At 37.6% G+C, this 24,445-nt stretch overlaps 1 protein-coding gene across 7 annotated transcripts in view; it reads left to right on the top strand.

Moving 5' to 3' along the window:
* TTC9 (tetratricopeptide repeat domain 9) overlaps positions 1-24,445 on the top strand; it is a 47,066-nt gene extending 22,621 nt beyond the window's left edge. Inside the window, exons 2-7 of one of the 7 annotated variants that reach the window (XR_005555627.1) lie at positions 2,271-2,453; positions 10,311-10,386; positions 11,237-11,298; positions 14,037-14,075; positions 16,390-17,645; positions 22,276-24,445. Coding sequence is in view for 5 of the 7 variants with exons in the window: in XM_039334284.1 (XP_039190218.1) it covers positions 2,271-2,453; positions 10,311-10,386; positions 11,237-11,298; positions 14,037-14,075; positions 16,390-16,493 (464 nt within the window). In the remaining 2 variants the exon portion in view is untranslated. Of the gene's footprint in view, positions 1-2,270; positions 2,454-10,310; positions 10,387-11,236; positions 11,299-14,036; positions 14,076-16,389; positions 18,143-22,275 lie in introns of those variants that run through there. The other 6 variants (XM_039334284.1, XM_039334270.1, XR_005555639.1 and 3 more) reach the window with 6 other exon arrangements.

Below are 24,445 nucleotides of genomic sequence, written 5' to 3'. Positions count from 1 at the left end.
GAGGGAGAGAGAGAGGGGGAAGAGGAGAGAGAGAGAGAAGGGAGGGAGGGAGAGAGAGGGAAGAGGAGGGAGAGAGAGAGGGAAGAGGAGAGAGAGAGAGAAGGGAGGGAGGAAGAGAGAGAGGGAAGAGGAGAGAGACAGAGAGAAGGGAGGGAGGGAGGGAGGGAGAGATAGAGAGAGAGAGAGAGATAGAGAGAGAGAGAAGATACACCTAGCCCACTGGTCCATCATACATACACACACATACACACATCACACACACACACACTCATTGTTTTATATTATACATAAAACACTCAAGCACAAAAATTAATATTAAAAGGCTGGGAGAGAGCATCAGATAATATGAACAATGGAGCCACCTCATTCCCTTGCAATCCCCAAACCTGTTGACATAACAAGGTTTTGAAGGACTTCTGGGAGGTTGTCAGAGATGAAGCCAACCTCATCTTCAGGGAATGACATCCCACAGGACAGGTGCCATAGCAGAAAAGGCCTGACTCCAGAGTCCCACCAGATGTGACTCCTTGGCAGACAGGACCCACATCATACCTGTTCTGCCAGATTTGATGACATGGGCAGATGTAACTGAGAAGAGGCAGTCCATCTAATACTGACATTATGGTGAAGGTGGGGACCAAATTGATTAAATCCATGGCTTCTTATGTACTTTCTCCCCTTCAAGGTCAGAAATTTTTTCCATCTTGGAAAAGACAGTCCCTCTTGTGAAAAAGCAGGGGCAGGGATCCTATTTCTGGCTTTGAACTAATGAATTCTGTGGCCCTTGTCACAGTAGTGCCATTGTGAAGAAAAAAAGAGAGTCTCTCTTGGAACTGACGTGATATAAAAATATACAGAGAGAGGTGCAGAATTAGCCCATTCTTGCTATGTTGTACCTGGCACAAAATGCAGGCATGGAGATTTCTCACTGTGGTCACAGGATAGAGCATTTAATAACTATGTACCTTTGCCTGTGCATGTGTAGATCTGTAAAATTGATGTGATTGCATGGCTTCAAGTTCAGGAAAGGTACAATTTGTGTAGCGTTTTTGTGAAAGAAAAACAAGCATGATAAGGAAAAGCTGAATCACTTGCCAAACACATGACAAAAAAGAACATCAAAAAGGTGTCAGAGAACAGACCAGATTGCTAGATTTTTGTCTGTTGACCCCATGCTGACAGCAGCTCTTTTCAGTCTTCTTATCATTCTGTAAATTGAAGATACCAGGATATGATGCAAGCAAAAGAACTTTTTTTATATGCAACCACAGTCCAGTCAGTGAGTCACTACCCTGAACCTGTAAATGGTATTCTGCTCTGAAATAACCACAGGGCTTATAATAGTCAGTTTACATCTTCAGTGGTTATCTATCTCTTAGTGAGAAAGGAGCTGTTGTGGGAAGTCCTAGTACATATTGTCCCATGGTTTTACAAAATATTTTTAAATAAATTAGTCTCAATCCTTCATTTGCAGTGTAAAAAAGATAAAGAAGATATTCTAAACAATCCAAAGCACTATGTAGCAGCTTTATAACTTTTACAGGAATGTGCAGTTGTGTACACAAATGTTACATATCAACTTTTCGTATTCCGTATATATGCATAGCTTCTGTATGAACAAGTGTCTAATTTCCATCTTGTGGGGATCTTGATTACAGAGCATCTTTTCAGATTGTAACAGAAGAGGGAAACAGATTGTTGTGAATGGCTTTGAGTAAGAAAATAAAGTGCAAGTGTTGTTGAGTTAAAGGTATACAGTTAAAAGAGAAAGTATTATTAGGCAATATGCATGACTTCATGTTAAGTAGCCTTGCAGTTCAAGTATCCATATTTATGTGTTCATAAAACTATTTTCTCTTTATTCTAATATCTTTTAATATGCCCCATATAATTCAGCATTCTGTTTTTTATTACTTTCCAATACTTTTTATGTGCGTGTTATTATTTTAATCATGCAGTTTAAATCCATTTGCCTGTCTGTACAAAGTTTTGTTCCTGGTGCGTAGGGAATTCCTGGCTCATTTGTAAAACTAACAAACAAGTGGATACCCATCCATCCATGCCATCTTTATGTCTAATTATAGTGTAGACCATTTCTGCTGAGATTAGAGATTGGAAAATGGGATCTGATGCTCAGCTAAATGAGAATACCATTTCCTAAGTTGTTTCCTTTTCATCCAACTCCACATCCTTTCTGTGTTGGTTTTGAAAGAGTGTTTCTCTAAAATAGTCTTATACCATACTAATTGCTGTTCCTTTTTCTCTTGTAGCCTGCCTACTTCAAGCTGAGCTGGTGAACTATGAGCGGGTCAAAGAATATTGCCTGAAAGTACTGAAGAAAGAAGGGGAGAACTTCAAGGCACTCTACCGGTCAGGAGTAGCATTCTATCACCTTGGAGACTACAACAAGGCCCTTTACTACTTGAAAGAAGCAAGGTCTCGGCAGCCAACAGGTACTACTAAGAGATCATCCACTGTTGCTCTCTTCTCATCAGCATTGTTTGCCTCTCCTTTCTAAAAATGTATTTTGCTCAGAACAAACTCCCTTGTCTTCACTCTAGTCATTTTTTTCTGCTCCTCTTCTCACACTTGTCATCCACAGAGTACAATTGCTCAGAACTGCAATCTTGGATTTCCTTGCACCATATTTATGATTACTGCTGATAGAGGCAGGGAAACATGCAGGCATGTGATGATCTCAGCACAGAAAAATTAGGGGGCACTATTCTTTTGAGCCACAATTCTTAGGTCCCATCATGGACCTTGAAGTACTCATCAGACTCATCAGTCTGTGTCCCATATTCTAATTCCAAATGGTTTTCTGCTAGTTATCAGTTCAGATCTATGCAAAAAGTTATCCTTCTCCTAGCAAAACATTGGGTGTTCAAGAAGAAGGAAGGAGAAACAATAAGACTATTATTAGTAAAAGAGAGTGTAAAGGCAGATGGAAGGGGAGAAAGAGAGAAAAATTGACCTCAGTGCCATCATAATGTGGCCTCTGTCAGAGTATCATTGGGAAATATAGTTCAGAACAGAGAAAAGGTCTTCTACCCATTATTTAGAGCCCTTTTGGTCTGGTTACTTGAGAACTGTAACACTGAAAATGGTGCATAGAAATATGTGCACGTTTATATGCATATATGTATGTTCACAATTTGAAAAATGGCCCAGCCATTAAATATCCGTCAAAGTGAAGTTATTCATTACTTTCAGAAGAATTAACTTTAGGTAATCCTCTGGAGAAAAAGGGATTACAAAGCTTGGGAAGTAGGTGCCAAGATTGCTCTTCTTGTTGTCCTTATTACTGAAGTGTGAAGGCCCTTCTCTGAAGTCAGTCTGAACTGATCACTTAAATCCTAGTGGGTTGTTGTGGGTAAGGTTTTTTTTTTTTTTTGCATTCAAAAACAAAACGTGTCTAATGTCTGTTTTGAAAGAGCGACGTGGAGCACTGGTGATCAAGCTGTCATTCTTTTTCCTATTCCCCTCACTTTGATCAATGCACTGTTGTGTCTACTGTGGGGGAGCGTTGGAAATATATTCATTTGTCAAACGGAGTCAAGGGCATGACACAGAGAAATACAAGAGTCTAGCTCTTAAGTTCCAGAAGTAGGTGAATAAAGATGGATCTGAATAGATTTTTATATTTTCTCTCATTCCAGCATCTGGTATTAAAGATTGTGCAGGATAACTTTGCTGCATTATCTAAAGACATATTGGTAGTGATGTACATTTGGAGGATGCCAATCATTTCTTGGGAAGAAGATCTGAATGTCAGATTCAACTCAGATTTCTCCCATTTTTAGCAGGTTCTCATGGCTGTCAAAATGGCATCAACAAAGAATTAGCTAATGAGCTGGGAACTATTTGCTCAGAAGACTCCATGGCTTGGAACTAATATAAATCTACAGTCAAGGTCTTCTCTGGCAAAAGAGGTGTACAAACAAACCACTCTGTCACTCATAGGGCAAGCTGGACATTTGCCTGCCCTTGTCCTCTTCATATCCCACAAGACATTCTGCTTCCATCTGTCATGCTTGGCCTGATGCTGCTTGAAGCACTTTTCATTCGTCTCAGGCAGCTGCATAGCCTGCATTTTCTGCTATTATGTTTATATACTCTTTCAGTCAGCCTGGTTAGATTAGAGGTTGTTATACCTACTCTGCATCTTACTTAACTACAGGGAATATCTGACTTCTTCTAAATGAAAATTAATTAGAGGGGAGTATTAAATTATTTTCATTTGCCTCCCCCTTCCTGAGCACTAAGGAAACTTCAGGTACTCACTAGTATTATCAGCCATTGCATATTTGGCCACCATTTTTACATTTACACATTTCATGCTCGATTTCATCTGGAGAATACATTTCTTAAAATGGTAGAGGAGAGGGAGATATCTGATCTAAAACTGCTACACAAGAAGTTGGGAGAGGAGACCATTTTACTTCTCTTGACCCCTTACTGCTTTAGGTACATATCAGAAGTTGAAGTGATTGCTAAATATTTTCAGGAAAAAAGTAGTTTTAATGATTGGATTTGATATTCCATCTATGCATATAAGTTATTGACTGTTGTGCCTATTCCATTATCTACTACCACATGCTCAGCTGAAGGAACAGACCAGCAGCAGTGGGACACAAACTGATCAGATGGCAGCTGGGGCTGTTGCTATATTTTTAGTTTGTTATGCAATATAACTCAGGCTACCTCTGGTAAACTTACCAGAATAAGAGCAAAGAGAAAATGGCTGCATTTAGTTCTACTCCTTGACCAGAATGGGGATCGTGATGCAAAAGGCAAGCCTTACAGTGATGGCACAATACAATGGGATTTTCACTCAAAGACTCCATAAGACTCAAGTTTGATAAAATGCACTTAGTGGATTGTCTGGAGTCAGAGGATTAGATCCAAAGGTTCTTAAAGGTAATTAAAGTTTGAGACTCCTCAAATAAAACTCACACCAAATCCATTCATTCTCACAGAAATGCAAAGAGCTCAATTGAATTCAAAACCAATCTTTGCGAGAGTTTGCTGCTCTGGTAGCTGTCCCTGCTGTCCCTGACTCAGCTATAACTTTTTGGAATTCAATTCCTGAGGGGTGGGGTAGGTGGGTGGGTGGGATATAGCTTGTCAGAGCGTCAGCCCTTTGAAGTTGACCAGATCGGGAAATAGACTCCAAAGATGATTAGCACTATATTTTATTTAAATAGGATAACAAGATAATGTGGCCTGATGTGTTTTCCCTTCCCTCCCTCTTATACCCCAGGAAGTCAGGGAGGAGATTATCTGAGTCTCTTGTTAATGTTTCCCTGTTTCCTAGGCTTAGTGCATATTTTTGCATAGGTTTTTGTTGTAATATCTCTAAATAGTTTCTCCAAGGTTATCTCCAAGAAATCCTACAGCAAGACAACTGCCAAACTCTATTGATCTTTCCTCTGTCTTGCTCTCACCTAAGTGAATTGTTGAACTCCATTTTTGACAAGCTGATCTGTGATATGTAACTTATCTATTAGTGTAGCTGCTGCTTCCAAAGTGGTATTTATGAATTTGGTTTGCTTGCTTTTTTTAACCAATTTCTCTGTTTTGAGAACAGAGTGGTATAATTAAGTAAAATTATATTTGGAAGTTGATATAAAACTGAATCTCAAAATATTACATATTACCTTACTGCCATCCTCCTTTGTCTACACCCATGCTTATGAAATAATGGAATGGGGGGGGGAGACCACATACTCTCTCTGTCCAGGCAAGTTCAGCCTTGCTATTACAAAATGCCAATCATTTTTTCCCCCTTAAGCAAAGGAAACAAGAATTGGTTTGACCCTCATCCTTAGGTTTGTTAGGGTGGTTCTTCTTTTTCATGAATGATATACATTGAATTTTCCAGTGGACAAGTAGATAAATGTCGGTTCCACAGAGTTTACAAGATAATACTGAGAAAATAGCACAGAAAAGGAAATCTATGAAAATATCATTAGGGAATTACCACAAGTGGCTTCACCTGAAGATGCTGAGGCTTGCTTACATGCAGCTCCCTCAAGCCATGAGAAGTAAATGTGCTGAAAGCTTCACAAAAACAAGGCTTGAGGAAAGATTTAAAGGCAGAAGGGAAATGGTATCATGGAATCCTGCAAGGCAATTCAAAGCATTTAGGGGAAGGATGAGAAAAGATGTAGTATTATGAAAATTAAGCAATATATGGTGCATTTTTAATTTCCCAAATACTATCTTATTCTTTATTGGCATCTTCTTTTAAGAAAAATGCAAAAGACTTTCATGAAAATATTTAGGTAGGCTTCTTGATAAGCACAGCCAGAATGTCAGACAGGAGGTTGGTTGGTGTTCCTTATCTTCACTGATGCATGAAATGATTGAAGAAGTCCAAATTTTTGTCTGCTCTCCCCAAAGTTTTGAGATGCAATGATTTAGAGAAAGTAGACTGGAAATTGCTGTTGGAGATGTTGCCATTGATTTTGGACTGTTGAATTATTGGAAGCAACATGAAGATTACTGAGAAACATGTCTATCATGCAAAGAGACCACTATGTTCCCCTCACAAGAAATTGCTTGATCCTAAGGAGCTTGATAGTCTATGCTGATTGGCAGAAGTCTTTCATGGTTTTAGATAAGAGTTTTGAGAAGGCAGAATTCATCTGCATATAGAGCACACTGCCTGATATTGCCCATTTTAAAACAGGGTACCATATCACAAGGGTCCTCAACCTTGGCAACTTTAAGACTTGTTGACTTCAACTCCCAGAATTCCTCAGCTAGCTTTGCCAAGGTTGAGGACTCCTGCTATATCATATGGAGAATCTCCTCATTCCTGCCAGTTTAGACTGAGGAAGTATAATACTGATGTGAAAGGAATCCATATGATAGTACATGGCCATTTATTTCCATCCATGTGAGCAGCATCTCTTAGAAATATTTCTTGGACACTTGCATTCTCACAAATGAGAGGAGTCTGCACTGAAGAAGAAGAAAAATCTCAGCAGTCTCTTTCCACTTAAGTGCTATTTTTCTCTTGGTGGCTATGGTTTTGTTTTAATCTAGATTAAAACAATGTAGATTAAGTGTCCAGAAGCTACCTTGGCCAGAGTTTGGTGCCCATGAACACTAACGTGCCCACTTGCCTGCCTCACATGACTGTTTAAAAAGTATTTTTAATTAAAAAGTAAACAGGAAGTAGCTTTACAAAGCAGTTCAGCCTGGGTTCCAGAAAGGTTCAGGTGGTGGAGTGACAAGAGAGCTGGATGACTGTGGATGACTATTCTATTACATAGCACTTCTGTGGCTGACCATGCTTCCTATGGCAACTATGTCCCGGTTGACAGGGGTCTTCAAACTTGGCCCTTTTATGACTTGTGGACTTCAACTCCCAGAATTCCTCAGCCAGGCCAAGGACCAAGTTTGAAGACCCCTGGTCTATGACAACAATTCTATGATGGCAGCCATGACATGCTCTCAAATTGTCCAGTGAGACTTTTGACTAACAGATGACCTATCCCTGATCTGTATAATCAGATGTGACAGAACAGCAGACAGATCTGATTGTGAGATCAAGGAGAAACAACATCTAGGGAAATATTTGCCCCAGCACCCGCCCCACCCAAAAGTTTGAAAAAAAGGGAGGATTTTCTATTGATAATACATTTCACAGTATGTGGCCACAATGAGGACTGCAATAGAATGGTTATAACCCACCTGTCAATAAATAAAATATTTGCAATAAAAAGACATGTAATTCCCTCCCTCCCTCCCTCCCTCCCTCCCTCCCTCCCTCCCTCTGGATAGCAGTACAGCTTGAAATTGCCCTGGTTGCTGCCATTAATTAGATTCACTGTTGCCATGCAACATATCTACATTATATTTTTTGGCTTTTCAGTGCACATCTCTGGATCAGCAAAGACTCTTGAGCTGTCATACATCCACAAAGACATTTTATAGGTTTTTTTAAACAAATGAAACTATCACACAATATGCTAAAGAATGGGAAAGAAATAAAAGCCATCATTTGTTTAAAAATGCTTAGATTTAATAAACCAGATGAATAGATTCAGACATCAATTATTGAACAGTATAGCTTAGAGCATTATCTCAATCCAACCAGTGTCAAAATTCTTGTATTCATAATCATGCTAAGCTGCAAACATTTTAACTATAACTGGATAAATTAACTCCAATGGCTGGCAACATCAGAGTAAGCTAAACTCAAACTATGGATGACATAACGCATTGACTGGGTGGTATTTCTCCCAGTTGGAGGTTTAAGAAAATCATGTTAATGTGTAAAATGAAAAAAGAAAAAGAACACTTGCCTTGTGACATTTCTGTTAATGCAATTGTCTAGAAGAAAGGGCTTGGGTAAAGGTTGCAGAAATGATTCCATGAAGAATACCTTACCTAGGATTTCAATAACCAAGCCCAAAAATTTTGCTATGAAATGTTATATCCTTGATTAAATCTTATTTTATCTCCAGATTTTGAAAAGAAAATACATTTGAGAAATTATTCACATGCATGAACATCCATAGGTCACTGGGTCCATTTCTTTTGTGCTGACAAAAAAAAAAAAGCACGCTATCTACTTGCCATTTTATATGTGCACCTTTTGCTCCCCTGCCCATCCCCCTATCACACACCTCCAACATTTTAGAAATTTATCTGGTTGTTTCTGTGAGTTTCAGGATGTGTGATTTTTAAGCCTATCTAGGTAATCACGGCTGTATATTCACTGGGCATATATTCAAGATTTCAAATCTGTGCCAAGAAGGGGGAGGGGGAGATTCAAGTGACAGAGAATATATTATACACAAGGTTTGAACACTGTCTTAATAGCAAAGATGGCATTTATAGCTACTATATATTTTTAAGGTTCTTTGGAATTTTATAACTGGTATGATGCACAATATATAAAGTAGCTGCATTTAAAAGTTTCGGTTTCAATTTCTTAAAACAAGCAGTACAAGTGTTATGAAGGGAGCTGATAAAGCTGAGGGAAATAGGCAACTTCCTAGCTGCTCTCCAAATTATAAATATTTCATTATTTATTGAATATATGTTTTGATTTTCCTGATCAGTCCAAGGATGACTTACGACATCATATAAAAATAGCAGACAACATAACAGGAAAGTATATCTACATCAAAAGAGAAATAGGATTCCTTTAAAAAAAGGGATATTTGTACTTCACATGTCTTTTTTCTCAGGTAAAGGATGAGCAGCCTATAGAGCTCCTGATTTTACTCAGCTACAACTTCCACCATTCTTCCTTGCTATTCATGCTGATGGGAACTGTTGGGAATGGTAACTGAAAAATATTTTGAGGCTGAGAGATTCCCTTCCAGATATTTTATGGAATTTCCAATTGCACATCTTTGATGACATAATTGTGAACTGTTTTATGGATGCTCTTTACATACTATTGAAAACTGAGTTAATCTTTGTCGTTCCATTTTTTCTTGTGATTTTTTTTTCTAAAAGTTGGCTACCAGAGCTTGGGTGTCAAATTTCATTATTTCTGAGTCTATGTATTTACTCATGCCTGAATGCAGTAATCAAGACCAGTTTTGTCTTTTTGCTGCATATATATTCAAGGAGATTGACACTACAATGTTATGGTAGGAATTGAATGTCTGCATAATTTTCATATTTACTCTACCAATGTAGACCAAGGGCAGGTGATATCAAGAATTGGACTATCAGCAAAGATCTGGTGCCCCACAATCCAAGAGTCCCATATATAGTTGCCAAAGTCCATTCATTTCCCTTTTCTAGAGGAAGTTAGGGGCACCACAGAGGAAATTTTTCTTCACTATTGCTCCACGGAAATGTATGTTTTGCAGGCAGAATGTTTTAATTTCATTCTTCATTATTTCCAAGAGAGGTGGGGAAAGCCTCTGTCTGAAATCCTGGAGAGCCACTCCTAGTATAGACAATGCCAGGCTAGCTGTCTATGTCTGAGGAAGTTATACTTGATTGTTGATCTCTCCCTTATTTTATTAGCAGTTGGAATACTATCTACAAATGTGGTTGTCCCAAAGATGCTTTTTCAAGAGGCAACTGGACTTTCTTCTTTTTCTTTGAAGATGTATCACTCTTATCCAAGAAGCGTCTTCAGCTCTGAAGCTTCTTGGATGAGAAGTGAAACATTTTCAAAGAAAAACAAGAAAGTCCAGTTGCCTCCTGAAAAAGCATCTTTGGAACAACTATGACCTGGAATCATCATAGACATTTACAAATGTGGTTGTTGCAGATTTCAACAAGAAAGTTATGCTAAGTAGATGTATTTTAATTATTTTTCCCTGCAGATACTAATGTTGTACGGTACATCCAGCTGACAGAAATGAAGCTTAGCAGATGTTCCCAGAGGGAAAAAGAAACATTGTAAGAAGAAACCCAGTTCTGTGGGCCTGAATGGACACGTCCTCCCATAAATGATCACCGGGTGAATTGTCCTCCCTATTGGCTTCACATTAGATTGACAGGTTTTCTCTCCTTTCCTGATGTTACTTTTGATCTAAGAAGAGACCCTGGATCTAGCTTTGGCTATTTGCTGGCTTAGTGATAACATTCTAGTCCTCCTAGCGCAATTGCTCTGGGAATTTGGATGAAGAGAGCAATAGAGAAGGATTCACTTTGCCTTGTGCTTATATTGTTATTTTTGTCATAGCAGCCTTCCAGAGATCCTCTTTTCTCTTCAAATATGAAGCCAATAGCTAATGAAAAAAATATATATAATGAGACCCCCCTTGTGGTACATTTTAAGTAGTACAGAACGTTCAACAAAGTTGAGAGTTTGGGCATGGGATAGTATCTAAATGAGAATGTGAAAGATGCTGTTCTATATGGGGATGAAAACTGGAACAATTGCTTAATATCAAATATATGTTGTTAACAGGCAACAACTCCACATATTATTTCTTAGAAGGCATGGCTGGATTCTAATACATAAAGGGGAAGCATGATTTTATAGTTTTCAGATTATAGAAATTGAAGCACTGAATTATAGGCTTGCCACCATCTTAATATACACCTTAACTTTTCTGTGCCTCAGTTTTTCCATCTGTATAGAGGGAACAAAAAGTCTCCCTACCTCACAGGGGGTGTTGTGAGAATTTGTTAACTAATATTTGTACAGTGGTAAATAATATTACTGGTGCACTGGACTAAGCTTGCAATTCTTACATGTTGTCTTGATACTTTCCTGCCTGTTTTCATTTGTTATTAACTCAAGGTTGCACAGAGATCAGGCTATAATCTCCCAAATCAAGACATTCATCTGTTTATCCACTACAGGTAAAACAGGCAGCAATGTCCAAACATCCTTCAAATGCTAATGAGAATTTTAGTGCATGATTTATTGAAATGCCAGAAACCCAGTTTTAGCTTCTAAAACACCTCTTAAACCCAGAATACCTGACTTCACAAACGTGTTACTGAATGACAGGTTCTTTCAATCCAATACAATAAAATTAAGGTGGAGGGTGAGGAGTGCTGTATTATTCCCCAGAGATTATTCTTCAACTTATTGCAATTGCATGACTTAGATATTTAAATCACATTAAGAAATTTATTATCATTTCAAAGAGATTCCCAATGAGTTAATGAATGAGTGCAACTGAAGAAAAAATCAAAATAATTTTCTTCCAATGGTCATAGGAGAAATTCCAATGTTTCATTTTGTAGGTCATGCTTTTCTAATCTCCTCTTTGAGTGACTTCTTTTTTGGAGGCTCTTATTCCATATTAGCAATGTTATGTCAGGCAGGTCTTGATCATTCTCCTGCTTTAGGAAATTCATTTGTGATAAGTGAAAGATTTTATCTTTATTAGAATGAAATCGCAAGAATTTATATTAATTTCCAGATTCAGTGAGTCATTAGGCACTTGGCTTCATTTTCTTTGTGAATTTATGTGATTTCTGGAAAAGCAAATCCGGGTGTTTTTTTTTTTAGGGGAAGTCTTATCAAAACTATGGAAAATAGCTTATTCTATCTGCATATTAAAGGATGTAGGCTTATAACTATCAAATTTCTCCTGACCTGGAGGTAGCCCATGATTTTCTCATATATGTTGTCTTTCAGACTAATATAAATTTACAATTTTTTTATCTTATAAAAGCAAATATTGTAAAATATCAGTGTTCAAGTAAACTCTCAAACTGGGACTTTCTTAATTGCTGGCTAGCTCCCAAGAACGATGCAAATGGTTCAGGATGAGAAGGCACCAAAATGCAGCAACTGACATGCTAAAATGATCTAGCCAAAGTTTTAATATGTTACTGAATCACCTGAATCAGAGCCCTTAATGGCCTTATCTAACCCCACCACTGTACGCCTCCCCCCCCCCCCAATACAAGGGTCCAGGAAAAGAGTCATAGTTTTGAGTATTGTATAGTAAAAATACCCAAAGCTGTTGCTCATCCTCTACTGCCCTGGCATTTGAAACAGTCAATGACTATTTAAAAGTGTGAGCAAGGCCGAAGACATTTGGAGACAGAGAGATGAAAACTTGCCATTGCTATGAAATTTTAATCAGATGAAATGGCTTGGAAAATTGTAGTTTGCATATATAAAAAGCTTTGCTTCTCCTTCTCTAAAGCAATGTAGAATTTGGAACTTGTTCATATTGTCAAATGGAATTACGCACTGCAAAAAATGCTAAGTGACTACTTTAAAACTTACCTTCTTTCACCTGTTCAGAAGAATATCCAAGTGAAAAGGCCTTTTGATTTCAAAAGAACAAAAGAGAACCGGAGGGAGCTTTGTTGCTTGAAATGCCGACAATTATTATGGGACATGGTGCTTTTTTCTATTAATATTTACCGTAGGTGGAAATGCCAGAACACCTGGAGATATAATAATATCACTCACTTCAATTTTGCTATTAGACGCAGATACATTTCTGTAAGAGATCTCCATTAGATGGATATATGGGGGTTGCTGCCTAGTTGCACACATCATCTTCTTTCCCACTTCCCCACTTTTAAAGTACTCACAAAAACATTATTTCAGTGAGAAATCTGAAAAATTAGTTTGACAAGAAAATCAGAGAAATATATTGGTGATTGCACAACAAGTTTGGTTCTTAGCCAACTGAACAACAGGCCCCAAACAATAATGAATACTGTCCATCCTAAGTATATGAATGAATAGAGGTCAAGGAAGCATTCTTCAAATCAAAACTTCAGTGGAAGATAATGGAAAACGAGTCAATCCAGCACTGAAAAGAAACTACCACAACAAAAACAATATAGGTAGAGATATGAATTATTACTGAAGCTTCTGAAAAATGAAGGTAACTGTTGTTATATACAGGTAGTCCTTGATTTACAAGGACAACTGAGCCCAGAATTTATGTTGCTAACCGAGAAATTTGTTAAGTGAGTTTTGACCCCTTTTGCGACTTTTCTTGCCACATTTATTAAATGAAACCCTGCAGTTGTTAGATTAGTAACATGGTTGTTATGTGAATCTGGTTTCCTCCTTGACTTTGCTTGTCAGAAGGTCGCTAAAGATGAGGACATGATCCAGGGACACTGCAACCGTCATAAATATGAACCAGTTGTCAAGCATCCGAATGTAAATCACGTGACCTTGGGGATGCTGCAACGGTCATAAGTCAGTGTTGTTATAACTTTGAACAGTCACTAAATGAACTGTTGTAAGTCGAGGACTACCTGTACTCTATGTGGGAATGTTCCTTTCAGAGTCTTTAAATAGTGATTCCATGCTGCAGAATATATATTTCTCCTCTAGCTGAAATTTCTCTGCAATTCCTCTAGGATTCATCATCAGCTAGGTGGTAAATAAAGTAGGGAATGGGATAAGGATAGGAAATTGGGTACCTACTGATGCCATAACATTGCCGTTTAGTCATAAGGTAGAATATGGGAGACAACAGACATTCAGATTACTGCAAAGTCTGAAAACCTGAAAAGCCTGCATTATTTGGTGATAATTGGTTGACTATAGGAATATTGTCCAAAAATAGATTTTAGAGTAATTTATTAATCTATTTTTTTACTTTTTCAAGATGTTTCTTTTTCTGCCAAAGCTTTCAATAAAGAGAGAAGTAAGTCATTACAGTATTTTGAGTTCCCATGATTCAATCTAATTTTGCTTTGTGCAATGAATCCATACACTTTCTGCTATTGCTGACATTAAGTATGCCATTTATATCCACTACAATGCATTACAACTTCTATGTAACTTTTAATGTTTTACTTTTATTCTAACTAATCCATATGGACACAAGACCTTTATTCTGAATTTTGCTTAGCAAAGGCAACTAAAGTTCTGAAGCTGGTTTAGATAGTAAACTCAGGCTAAACTCCCTTGGTTAAACTCCCTTAACTAAAAATGGTAAATGATTTGTCAGCCATTCTTTTTCCTCTTCTGTTTCCATCCAGCTTCTACATTTTCTACATTTTCAGACAATGTGAAATAAGCTGAAGAGAGTCAGATTACTGGGCAAATTGCAGAAGTCAGCTTGTTCAGAGAATGTTGCAGAAATAATATATAACTGTATTCCTGATTTTTGCAGTATAGCTTGCCAGGCAATCTTATAAAAATATTCTCCATGCTATCACATAGAACCCAGAGATAGTTTTGATGAGAGATGCTTTGTAAATAGATTTAGATTCATGAGAAAGAACCTTTATTATGTTTTGCAAAATAACACCTGCTAGGAGAGAAAAAAAATACACTAATCCTATCAAAGATTATTTTGAGATTAAAAAAGCAGTATTCATTTAAGGAGATTTGTCTGTCCCAGGAGAAATGTGCAATTATGGACTTTACCTGCATCAATCCATCAGAATAACAGAGTTGGAAGGGACCTTGGGGGTCTTCTAGTCCAGGGCTTTTCAACCAGTGGTACAGGTACCACCTGTGGTACATTGGCACCTGGCAGGTGGTACGCGACCATCCTAGAAAGGTGGTAGCGGGGGAGGGGAATGAGCTGAACTGGTGGCAGCACTGCACAAACCTGAGCAAGAGAGGGCTGGAGCTGCAGGGCTGTCAGGGCTCAGTGGAAGTACCAGGATCAGCGCCACTTTCCAGCTGATCGGCACTTCTTTAGGATGGTCAGGGCTCAATGGAAGCGCCAGGATCAGCGCAACTGATTCATATTTATGATGGTCACAGTGTCCCAGGGTCATGTGAAGTGACCAAAACCTGCTGCAACCACTCAGCAGACGGGAATAAAAACCAAACACCCACCCCACCCCACCCCCACTGCCAATCCTCAACAGAAATGCTCACAACAATGAAAACCTGGGACAGGAGGAAGAGCGCTGCTGGGTGGGCAGGCAGGTGTCTTGCTCGGCTATGGCTTGGGGGGCACTTTTTTCAGTGCCATTGTAACTTTGAACAGTCACTAAGTGAACTGTTGTAAGTCGAGGACTACCTGTACTTTATCACTTTTTTTTCATATATATTTTTTTGGGGTCATCAAGTTTTTGACACCTTGCTAGGCAACTGGTGGTACTTGGATGTTGCCATATCCTAAAAGTGGTACAATGGGTGAAAAGGTTGAAAAGCCCTGTGTTAGTCCAACCCCCTGCTCAAACAGAAACCCTATACCTTTTTAGACAAATTGTTGTCCAATCTCTTCTTCAAAACCTCCAATGTTGGAGCATCTACAGCATCCACAACCCACAAGAATATAGTGGATACAGATGTACTTCCTAGAAATGTATTTGTTTGCCTGGAAAAAATCCTTACAAAATTATTTTTCCTATAAAATAATTAGAAGTTATAATATTTAACCATAACTTGAATGGAATAGAACATTTTCTGATCTTTTACTATACATAGTAGCTTTATTATTCAATCATGCTTATTTGCAAATATGCCCCATTATCACATAACACATCTACTGTAAATGTTGTATGTAGAAATGTTGGAACAATATTAAGATTAGACGAGATAACCAGCTAAGTCATCATTTCAGAGAAATTTCCTTACCATATTCCTCCAAATAATTCCTGTCAGCATCTCACAGTACTGAATAGAACTGGGAGAGTTATTTTTTTTTATTTCTCAGAATCTTCCAATTAAAACACTGAATTTTAATATTATACATGAGAAAAACAGTGGCAAAGCTTGTAATGGAGTCCCTTCACTTGCAAAGTCCTTATAAGATATAGAGATGTATTTGCCTTGAAAATAACCAATGTTGAATTGTATGGTACAGTCAAATATCCGAAGATGACCGCAGGAAATATTTTATAAGATGTTATATTACAACATAAAATGCCATAAAAACAGTGGTCCTTTTTAGTATGAATTTCAACTAGTAGTATATTCAAGTTCTTTCCCAGTTTTCTGTGATTGGATTTAGGTTTTTCTTAATGTGTTCTAATTATTTTTTTCTACTACCACAGATCTGGAGAAATGCCTGAATCTAACATCTAGATTGGGGGGGGGAGGTATTTGTCAGTGCCATCATACACATGTCGTGACTTATGTACTTGCAAGCAGAGATTAAGATGTAAGTATAACCTTAGCAGCATGATGGCTTCATTGTAATTTGCTTAGAATAACTAATGTTTGTTTGTAGGTGGTACACTTTTGGACTCATGTACATAAAATACAAGTTTGTTATTGTTGTACAACTGATAATACTCTTCATAGGATCCTTACTCAAAACAAGATTGTTGCTGGACTACACTTTTTTACTCTTTCATTCATAATTAAGTACTATGAAGACTACTGTATAAGATTTATTTTCAGTATAGAACTTTGTACCCTTGCTGTTTTGGTAATTTCAGTTGCTAGCTCTTACAACTATAAAGAATACTGCAGTTTTGAGTGTGAACACCACTAGGTGAATGTCAATAGAACGAATGACCATTTCATCAAAATTTTACACTGTACTAACTGTTCCTTGATAGTGCTTTCTTGGCAGGGATATCACAGTTCTAACTTTCCGGTGGAAAGTTCATTCAACAAGCTTCTAAATCTAGTTCCTGTTTTGTTTTGGGGGTAGGGTTTTTTTGGGGGGGGGCTTTAAAAACAGAATGGTAACTTTAAAATTTGTTTTATTCATGCTGTTTAATTGCACTGATTTCTTTTTCTATTGTAAGACACTCCAGATGCTCTGCTGCATTCGGCATTTCTTGACAAGTCAGCTCTGGAGCTCTTACAGCTTCTGCTTGGAAAATAACCACTGCCCCTCCCTTCCCTTCTGCACAAGCACTTGCTTGACAAGGGGGATTTTAGCAGAGCAATATAGTTGTGCAAAATAGCCTGACCTCCACAATATAAACTCAGACCATATGTGTGCCAGCATGGTTTCTCTGTCGCCAACAGTGAAGTCTTGCTGGCTTTCAGTTCTAAGGTTCAACATCTTACAAGAACATGCCAGGAGGAGAGGAGAGGAGAGGAGGGGACAGAGAATGAAAAAGAGCAATGGCATCTCTCCTACCTATCCATATTGTCTTGCAGTTCTTCAAGCCTTCAGTCTAGAGATATATATAACTGAGCTGCCCTGTCAAATTATTTTGTCTTGTGTTTTATCAGGTAATGAAATAAGGCTAGTTCATTCCAGCCATATCTTTAGTGAGCAACTGACAGTCAGCCACATATGCATGTACTAAGCATACAGTCTCATCATTAGCTGTCAACCATTTAATCAAAGGTAGCAGTCTATGAAATTAGTATAATGGTATAGGTCCAGAACACTCCATTGCAGAAGAGGGGGGGTCACCCATTTTGCAACTGATCTTGAGAGAGAATATGAGAGGGAGGGAGGGGGAGAGAGAAGAGAGAGAATCCATAAATACCACACAATTTCCATCATACTTGTCAGGCAAGGAGCCAAGTAACAAATAAGAATGATGATTGACCCTATTTTCATTGCCACCAGCAGAGCTGCAGCAGCAACCAGAAAGGACATCTTCTGGTTTATCTGCTGAAGTAATAGGTTCAGTCAGTGCATCTGGATGGCTACCTGGTTCTAATGCTGGGTGACTTGCAATAGATTCGACTTTCATCGAGAAGCAAGGCCCTGGTCAATAACCAATGGAGTTGAAGAGGATCAGTTACCATGATCTGCATCTATGAATTTATTTTTCTTTCTGTAAAAGCAGCAGTAAGAGTTGATACTATCAGGCTTTATCCAGTCCATTACTCTAACCCAGGGGGTCTTCAAACTTGGCCCTTTTATGACTTGTGGACTTCAACTCCCAGAATTCCTCAGCCAGCGTGCCTGGCTGAGGAATTCTGGGAGCTGAAGTCCACAAGTCATAAAAGGGCCAAGTTTCAAGACCCTTGATCTAACCTGAATGCTGAGATTCAACATATAACTCTTTGCTAAGATAGTTTTATTACGAAGAGTAGAAACTATTTAATTAGAACAGAAAACCAGAAATCACCAATTTTAAACCTCAAGATCCATACCAATCCATGTCCCCAGGTTCAATTCTTCTCCCTTGTTCCTGACCATATACTCCAGGCGACTGAGTACTGTTAGTTTCTTAATAGGATGCGTGACAGTATTATTATGAAAATGAATGCAGCTGGTCTCAGGCTATTTGAATCTGACCTTGGTCCTTCAATCTAGCCCGTATAATAGCTATTTCTAAATATGTGCTCTGTGGAAGTTGCAGAGCTTTCAACAGAGCAAAACTTAAAAGAGAAGCTGTAGGAAGCAGCTAATAGGACTGACATTTTTCTTATTTGTAATGTTAAAAATTAGAACAAAGTTATAGGACTTCCTAGAAATTTCAAAAATCATAACAATGTTTCCTGGAAACTTGCAGAGAGAACATAAGGCCTGTTCTTAAATAAGTGACAAAAATTCCCCTGGGATAGAATTAGGGAAATAGGAAACTAAGGCTGCATTGATTACAATGGGGTGATAAACAAGCCTGGGAATGATACATGATGAAGAAAGAGGTTAATTCTGGTAATGAGAGAAAGGATGGAAGAAAGTTGCATAGGAGCATCTTCTTCCAAGAGAATATCAATATACATCCCAATGAGTTTCCATCTATTGGAGCGCTGGAGCAATAGCCTGACCATTATATATGAGTGGTAGAGACAAGTAATTTGAAGTCAGTCAACCCCAGCAGAAGAAAAGGTAGTGGAGAACCTCAGGATGTAGCATCCAACAGACTGAATTCTGCTCAGAGCATTTATTCACTCCTGAAAGGTTACCTGTTGTTGTTTTTTTAAAATGCTGTGCACAAGAGATAAAACAAAGCACAGGGTTATTTGTTTACATAGGTAAAATACTAGTACTATTCTATATCAGTTCCATAGGTACATAGTGCCATCAATATAACCAGGAAATCTGAGGAAAATGTACAATAGAGTGTTCACAGATTCATATGTAATGAGATCCCAAACCTGTCTGAGATATATAGTATACTGATCCAAGGAAGCACCAATATAAAGAGTCAGTCCTAAAGTATATTGTTGAGCAACTAAGGTCAGCATCATAAATCTCAAAATCTGCAGGGCACCTCTCATACTATTTGAAACATAGTAATAAGCTGTACATTTCCTTGAATTCAGCTGAGAAAAATTCTAGAAACTGAAGGAAGGAGATGTAACTGGAAATTTTTCAAATGATCTGAAAACTAAATTGCCTAGGAGAATAAAAGTGAATCCTATATATGCATGAGGAACAGATGTCAAGAAGCAATTGAATCAGTCATATGTTTATGGGAATATGCATAATTTCTGATGCCTCAGAAAAGACCCAGCAAGGGCCAAAACAGTAAGAAAGAATAGTGAACTCTCAGTGTTGTGGAAGCCCAGCTTAAAAGCTGGTATCACTACGGTTTAACCTTCATGAAGGCTAGGAAGCATCTGTGTTGGAGCCGAATCATGATACGAAAGGTCCTTTAAATGAATAAATGCAAACTAATCATCAATTAGAGTAAAGAAAGAACAAGCTACATGTGACCCTTCAAAATTCCATGCTGCACATGAAAATATTCAAATCTCTCAGGTCTGAAACAGAAGTCTTCCTTGTGGTTCACCTTTCCTTGTAGCTTGAATGGAAGCAATACTTTGACAAAGCTGAATGGACACTGATGGCAAAGCATTGTCCCCTCTTATAATGCAAACAACCCCCAAAACCAGGAATATAGATTAGTCCTAGATTAAGACAGGGTGAGAAATCTAGAAATGAGTGTATTGGATATTATATTAAGCAACCTCTTTGCAATCGTTTCCTGCTGTTGGTTTTTTTTTGGGGGGGGGGGAATTCCTGTCTGTGTAGTCTGATGTCCAGCTCTTGGTTTGAAGTGAAGAAGGTTAGATGAAAGTGATGGGTATGATGAACCTATGATTCATAGAGAAAGTTTAGGACAAATGTTATGACTTTCCCATATTATCAATTATCTTCATCCTGTGTTATCTATACTTTCTTATTTTGTTGTATAGAATATGCCTTGTATAATTTGATACTCATGAACTTTTTCTTCATTGGGAAAAAGGGAATCTTCTACTCTTTATCACATTTCCTGAGGCATGCCAGCTAAGTATGTTGGGGGGGGAGCAATACTCCACTGTGTAGGCTGGAACTTCAATCTGCTCTATGCTTTGCTGAGTTAATTGGTTAATTGGAAAGAGGAGAAACTGCCATAGAAAAATGTTGGCAATATCCCTTTTCTCTGAAGTCAGGTAAATAAAGAAAAATGTCATTCCTTCCATTTCAAAAGCTGGTATTTTACGATATATACCTGATGAATTATAATTTGAAATGATAAAACTTCAGAAGAGTATGATCTCACTCCCAAAACCTTCAATCCTCCCTCACTCTAGTAGAGATGTTTCTAGGAGGAAAGAGCAAAGAAAGCTGGGAGCCTATATCAACAGTATATATTTCCGGAAGGTTCATCCAAAATGTAAAGGTCATTCTGGCTAAAGCAAATGGGAACATATATCGGGGAGCAGGCATTATTTTAAATTGGGCAGGAGAAGGGAATGGTAAACCTATACTGTATTTCACCAAGAAAACCACATGGATATATAATTTAAAAGGACTGACAGCATAGTGTAATATGATAAGACCCTCAGGTTGGATGACATCAACTTGTTACCAATGGTGTACGTTAAGCAGCTAAATTAAAATTTTCTAGACATCTAAAAGATGCTGATGTTGTCATGCAGGAAAAGAAAATCAAATTGCAATGAGAGAATTGCAGTGGGGACATGGAATATAAGAAACCTGAACATGAGAAAATTGAAAACAGTGAAAGACAGAATGATTTAATCATGCAGTAACTTCTTAGGCACAACAAATGGACTGGAATTGGACATTTTAAATCAGATCATATGGTTCCTAACTCGGGACATGAAAAAAGATGTTGCTTTCATGATCAGGAAGGATACAGCAAAGACAGTGCTTTGCCATCAACAATCAAATATTAATTAGATATCCTTACAATTTTGCTTATCCAAGTTTATGCTCCAACTACTAATGCAAAAAAGAGGATGTTAACATGTTTTATTGTCAATGTCAGTCTGACAAAACATGCAGGCAGATGTGTTGCTTGTGATTTGAGTGCAATGCCAAAGTTGGACAGAATAAGGAGTCCATTGTTAAACTGTACACAATTCCAACTTGTAAATTATATGTATTTTATATGGTGACTCAGCCATACTGAAAGATGGTGTCACCTTAAGCCTATACAAACATCTGAATTTTAGGATGATTCAGAAGGAGAGGCCTCACTGTTGCTTGAAAATCTGAATGTGTTTCCCCCCCCCACAAATACCCTCACTTTAATTTCTTAAGAATTAGGAAAGAGCCATTCTAATTGTTGCCTTGGTTAACGGCTCTTCCTCCTGTCCTTCAAGGCTATTCCATAGTTAGGGCTGACCATAGAAGAGATCTTGAATTGTTCAAGTGCACGTTCCAAGCCAAGGTAAAGAGGAATCACAATGCCAACTTATTTCCTCGATATGATCTTGGACATATACCCACTGCACCGTGCCATGCCACACACATCATACCATACATGCCACACCACACCACACCACCGATACACTCAGTTTGTTTAGAGGTTAATATGCTGGCCTAGAATCCAGGAGATGGTGAGTTCTAGGCCTCCTTAGACATGAAATCTGGCTTGGTGACTTTGGGCCAATGTGTCAGCCCAACCCACCTCATAGGGTTGTTGTGGGAAAAATAAGAGGCAGGTTTGCCACCTTGACCAAAATACTTATAAAATGAGTGTAAAATCTAATAATAATTAAAATATTGTGGGATTTCTGAATACAAACTAATAAAGTCTTTGCTCATAATGCGCCAGATGAAACTATGTTTGGAAAGAAGAAAGCGTAGAAGATTGATGTGGTAATAACAGGAGATAATACAACAGAAGACCAAAAACTGGAGAAGATCACTTGCTATCAAGATCTGAAAATTGAAATTGAAACATTGTGGCATAAACTGGCAGTAGTTGTCCCAGTAATTATTGGCACACTGGGTACCATACTTAAAAATCTTGGACAGCAGTTAGAAAATCTGTGCATTGACAAAATTTCCATCTGTCAATGTCAAAAGGCCACATTGTTTGGATCCGCACATAAAGCATGCCAATATATTACAACATGCTACTGGCCTTGAGAAGAACTTGATGCATATGGAGGCTAACACAAGCTAAAGAATTGATAGCTGTGATTTCACATGTTTTGTGTATATAATAACACCAATTTTGATTGGGAGCAGTGCAGAGTTGGTTGTAAGATAGATACTGTAGCTATATGAATGATTTAAATAAATAAAATCTCAATAAATAAATAAATACACACACCCCTTTCATGAAGCATTTCCTTTACTGTGGGTAGTGGATTTACTGTCCTGGATAACTTGGAACTTGCAGGCAATTGCAGGCAGAAGTCCTGAAGAAATATGAGCCTCAAGAAGTATGAGTGTTACTGCCAAAGGGTTTTGGTGAGAGAACTGATTCAAGTGAAATTAACACTTCCAGAATTCTACAATGATGGTTTTATTTTGCGGACAGGAAATCATTGGAGTAAATCAAGTAAATCTCTCTCTTTCTGTAATTGTCACTGGCGGATAAACTACCTGCCTGTAAAAGCAGGGATCAATTTAATTGTGATTCACTGCATTGAGAGGCAAATCTTTCTATATCACGTTGCAAAAGAAGAGTCATGGTTACATTTCTATTCCAGGAACACAATCTTAACATTCTCCCCTTTTATTTTTCTTCCACTACTTTTATTATAGTGTTTATATGGTAAAAAACAAACACTACCAAGAAGGAAGAAAGAAAAACATTAATAGCTAGACATACTGTAAAACAGTCAAATACACTGTAGAAATTTAAATAATGAAATGTAATAAAAAGGAAAAAAACTATAATAAAAAGATCCATATTACAAGCATTTGTATCAAATTAGAATTCAGTCCTTGAAACTACAATGAAATCTGTATCATATAGAAACATCCTCTTCATCTTCTCATTTTTAAAAGAAAAGACAGAACCTTATTTTGAATCAATTCTTTGATATCAAGAGGGTAAGTTTCTTCACATTTCTGTAAGATTATTCTTTTTTCTGAAAACCAGGCTCAGTCATGACAAAGATCTTCATAAAATGACCAGTAACCACATTAAGAATATAATTTAACACCTTATTTATATCTTCAAATATTATATTTCTTTCCAAAATCATATGCTCTGATTTGAAACGGAAAGAGAGCTATGATTGGACAAGATGAAATTATCTAAGTGAAAGAACCCTCAAATCTACAATGCCAGCACACACATACATATACAAATCTGAAATCCAGACTTTAAAAAAAAATTAAGAGTGGTTCACTAGATCCAATATACTTTATCATGAATTAACCTCACTCACAAAGAATAATAGGTCAATTTTACGTTTTAAAAAATCTTGACCAATTGATCTTCCAAGATGAAAATTTCCAAATATTTGTTCTCCAGGTTTCTGAATTTCTCAAGTTCTCATTCCATGAGAATGTAGATTTTAAAATAAAAGCCCAACAGTAAAGTTGAAAATCTAGTAGGCTAAAGCCAGCATCTTAAGGCAATTATGTTCAAATTGGCAAAAATATTTGAAAGATTTTATACTGCCATAATTGGTTCTCATTAGTTAATCTGTGTAAAATATCTACTAGGAATTAATATTTGAATTTCTCTTAAAATATTCATTAGACATAAAGCAATATTCATTTTAATTACATTGATCTTATTCCAGAGACTCAATGGAAGTGTTAACAATTGGATTACATCTACTGAAATGTATATCCAATCTAAACATTTAGATATATTTAATTTATATTGCCCTTACCTTGGCTTCCTCTAAAAACCTGGTTTCCAACTGCTACTCAATAGTAGTAACTGTGAGAGGGATCTTGGAGTCTTAGTGGACATCACTTAAATATAAGCCAGCAGTGCTGCAGCTGTCCAAAAAGCCAACAAAGTGCTAGGCTGC

This window comes from Crotalus tigris, unplaced genomic scaffold (genome assembly GCF_016545835.1).
Source record: "Crotalus tigris isolate CLP2741 ecotype Arizona unplaced genomic scaffold, ASM1654583v1 scf7180000017545.3456711, whole genome shotgun sequence".
In the NCBI taxonomy this organism is placed as follows: Eukaryota; Metazoa; Chordata; class Lepidosauria; order Squamata; family Viperidae; genus Crotalus; species Crotalus tigris.
Note: the sequence above shows the minus strand (reverse complement) of the source record. Positions and strands in the feature narration are given on the sequence as shown.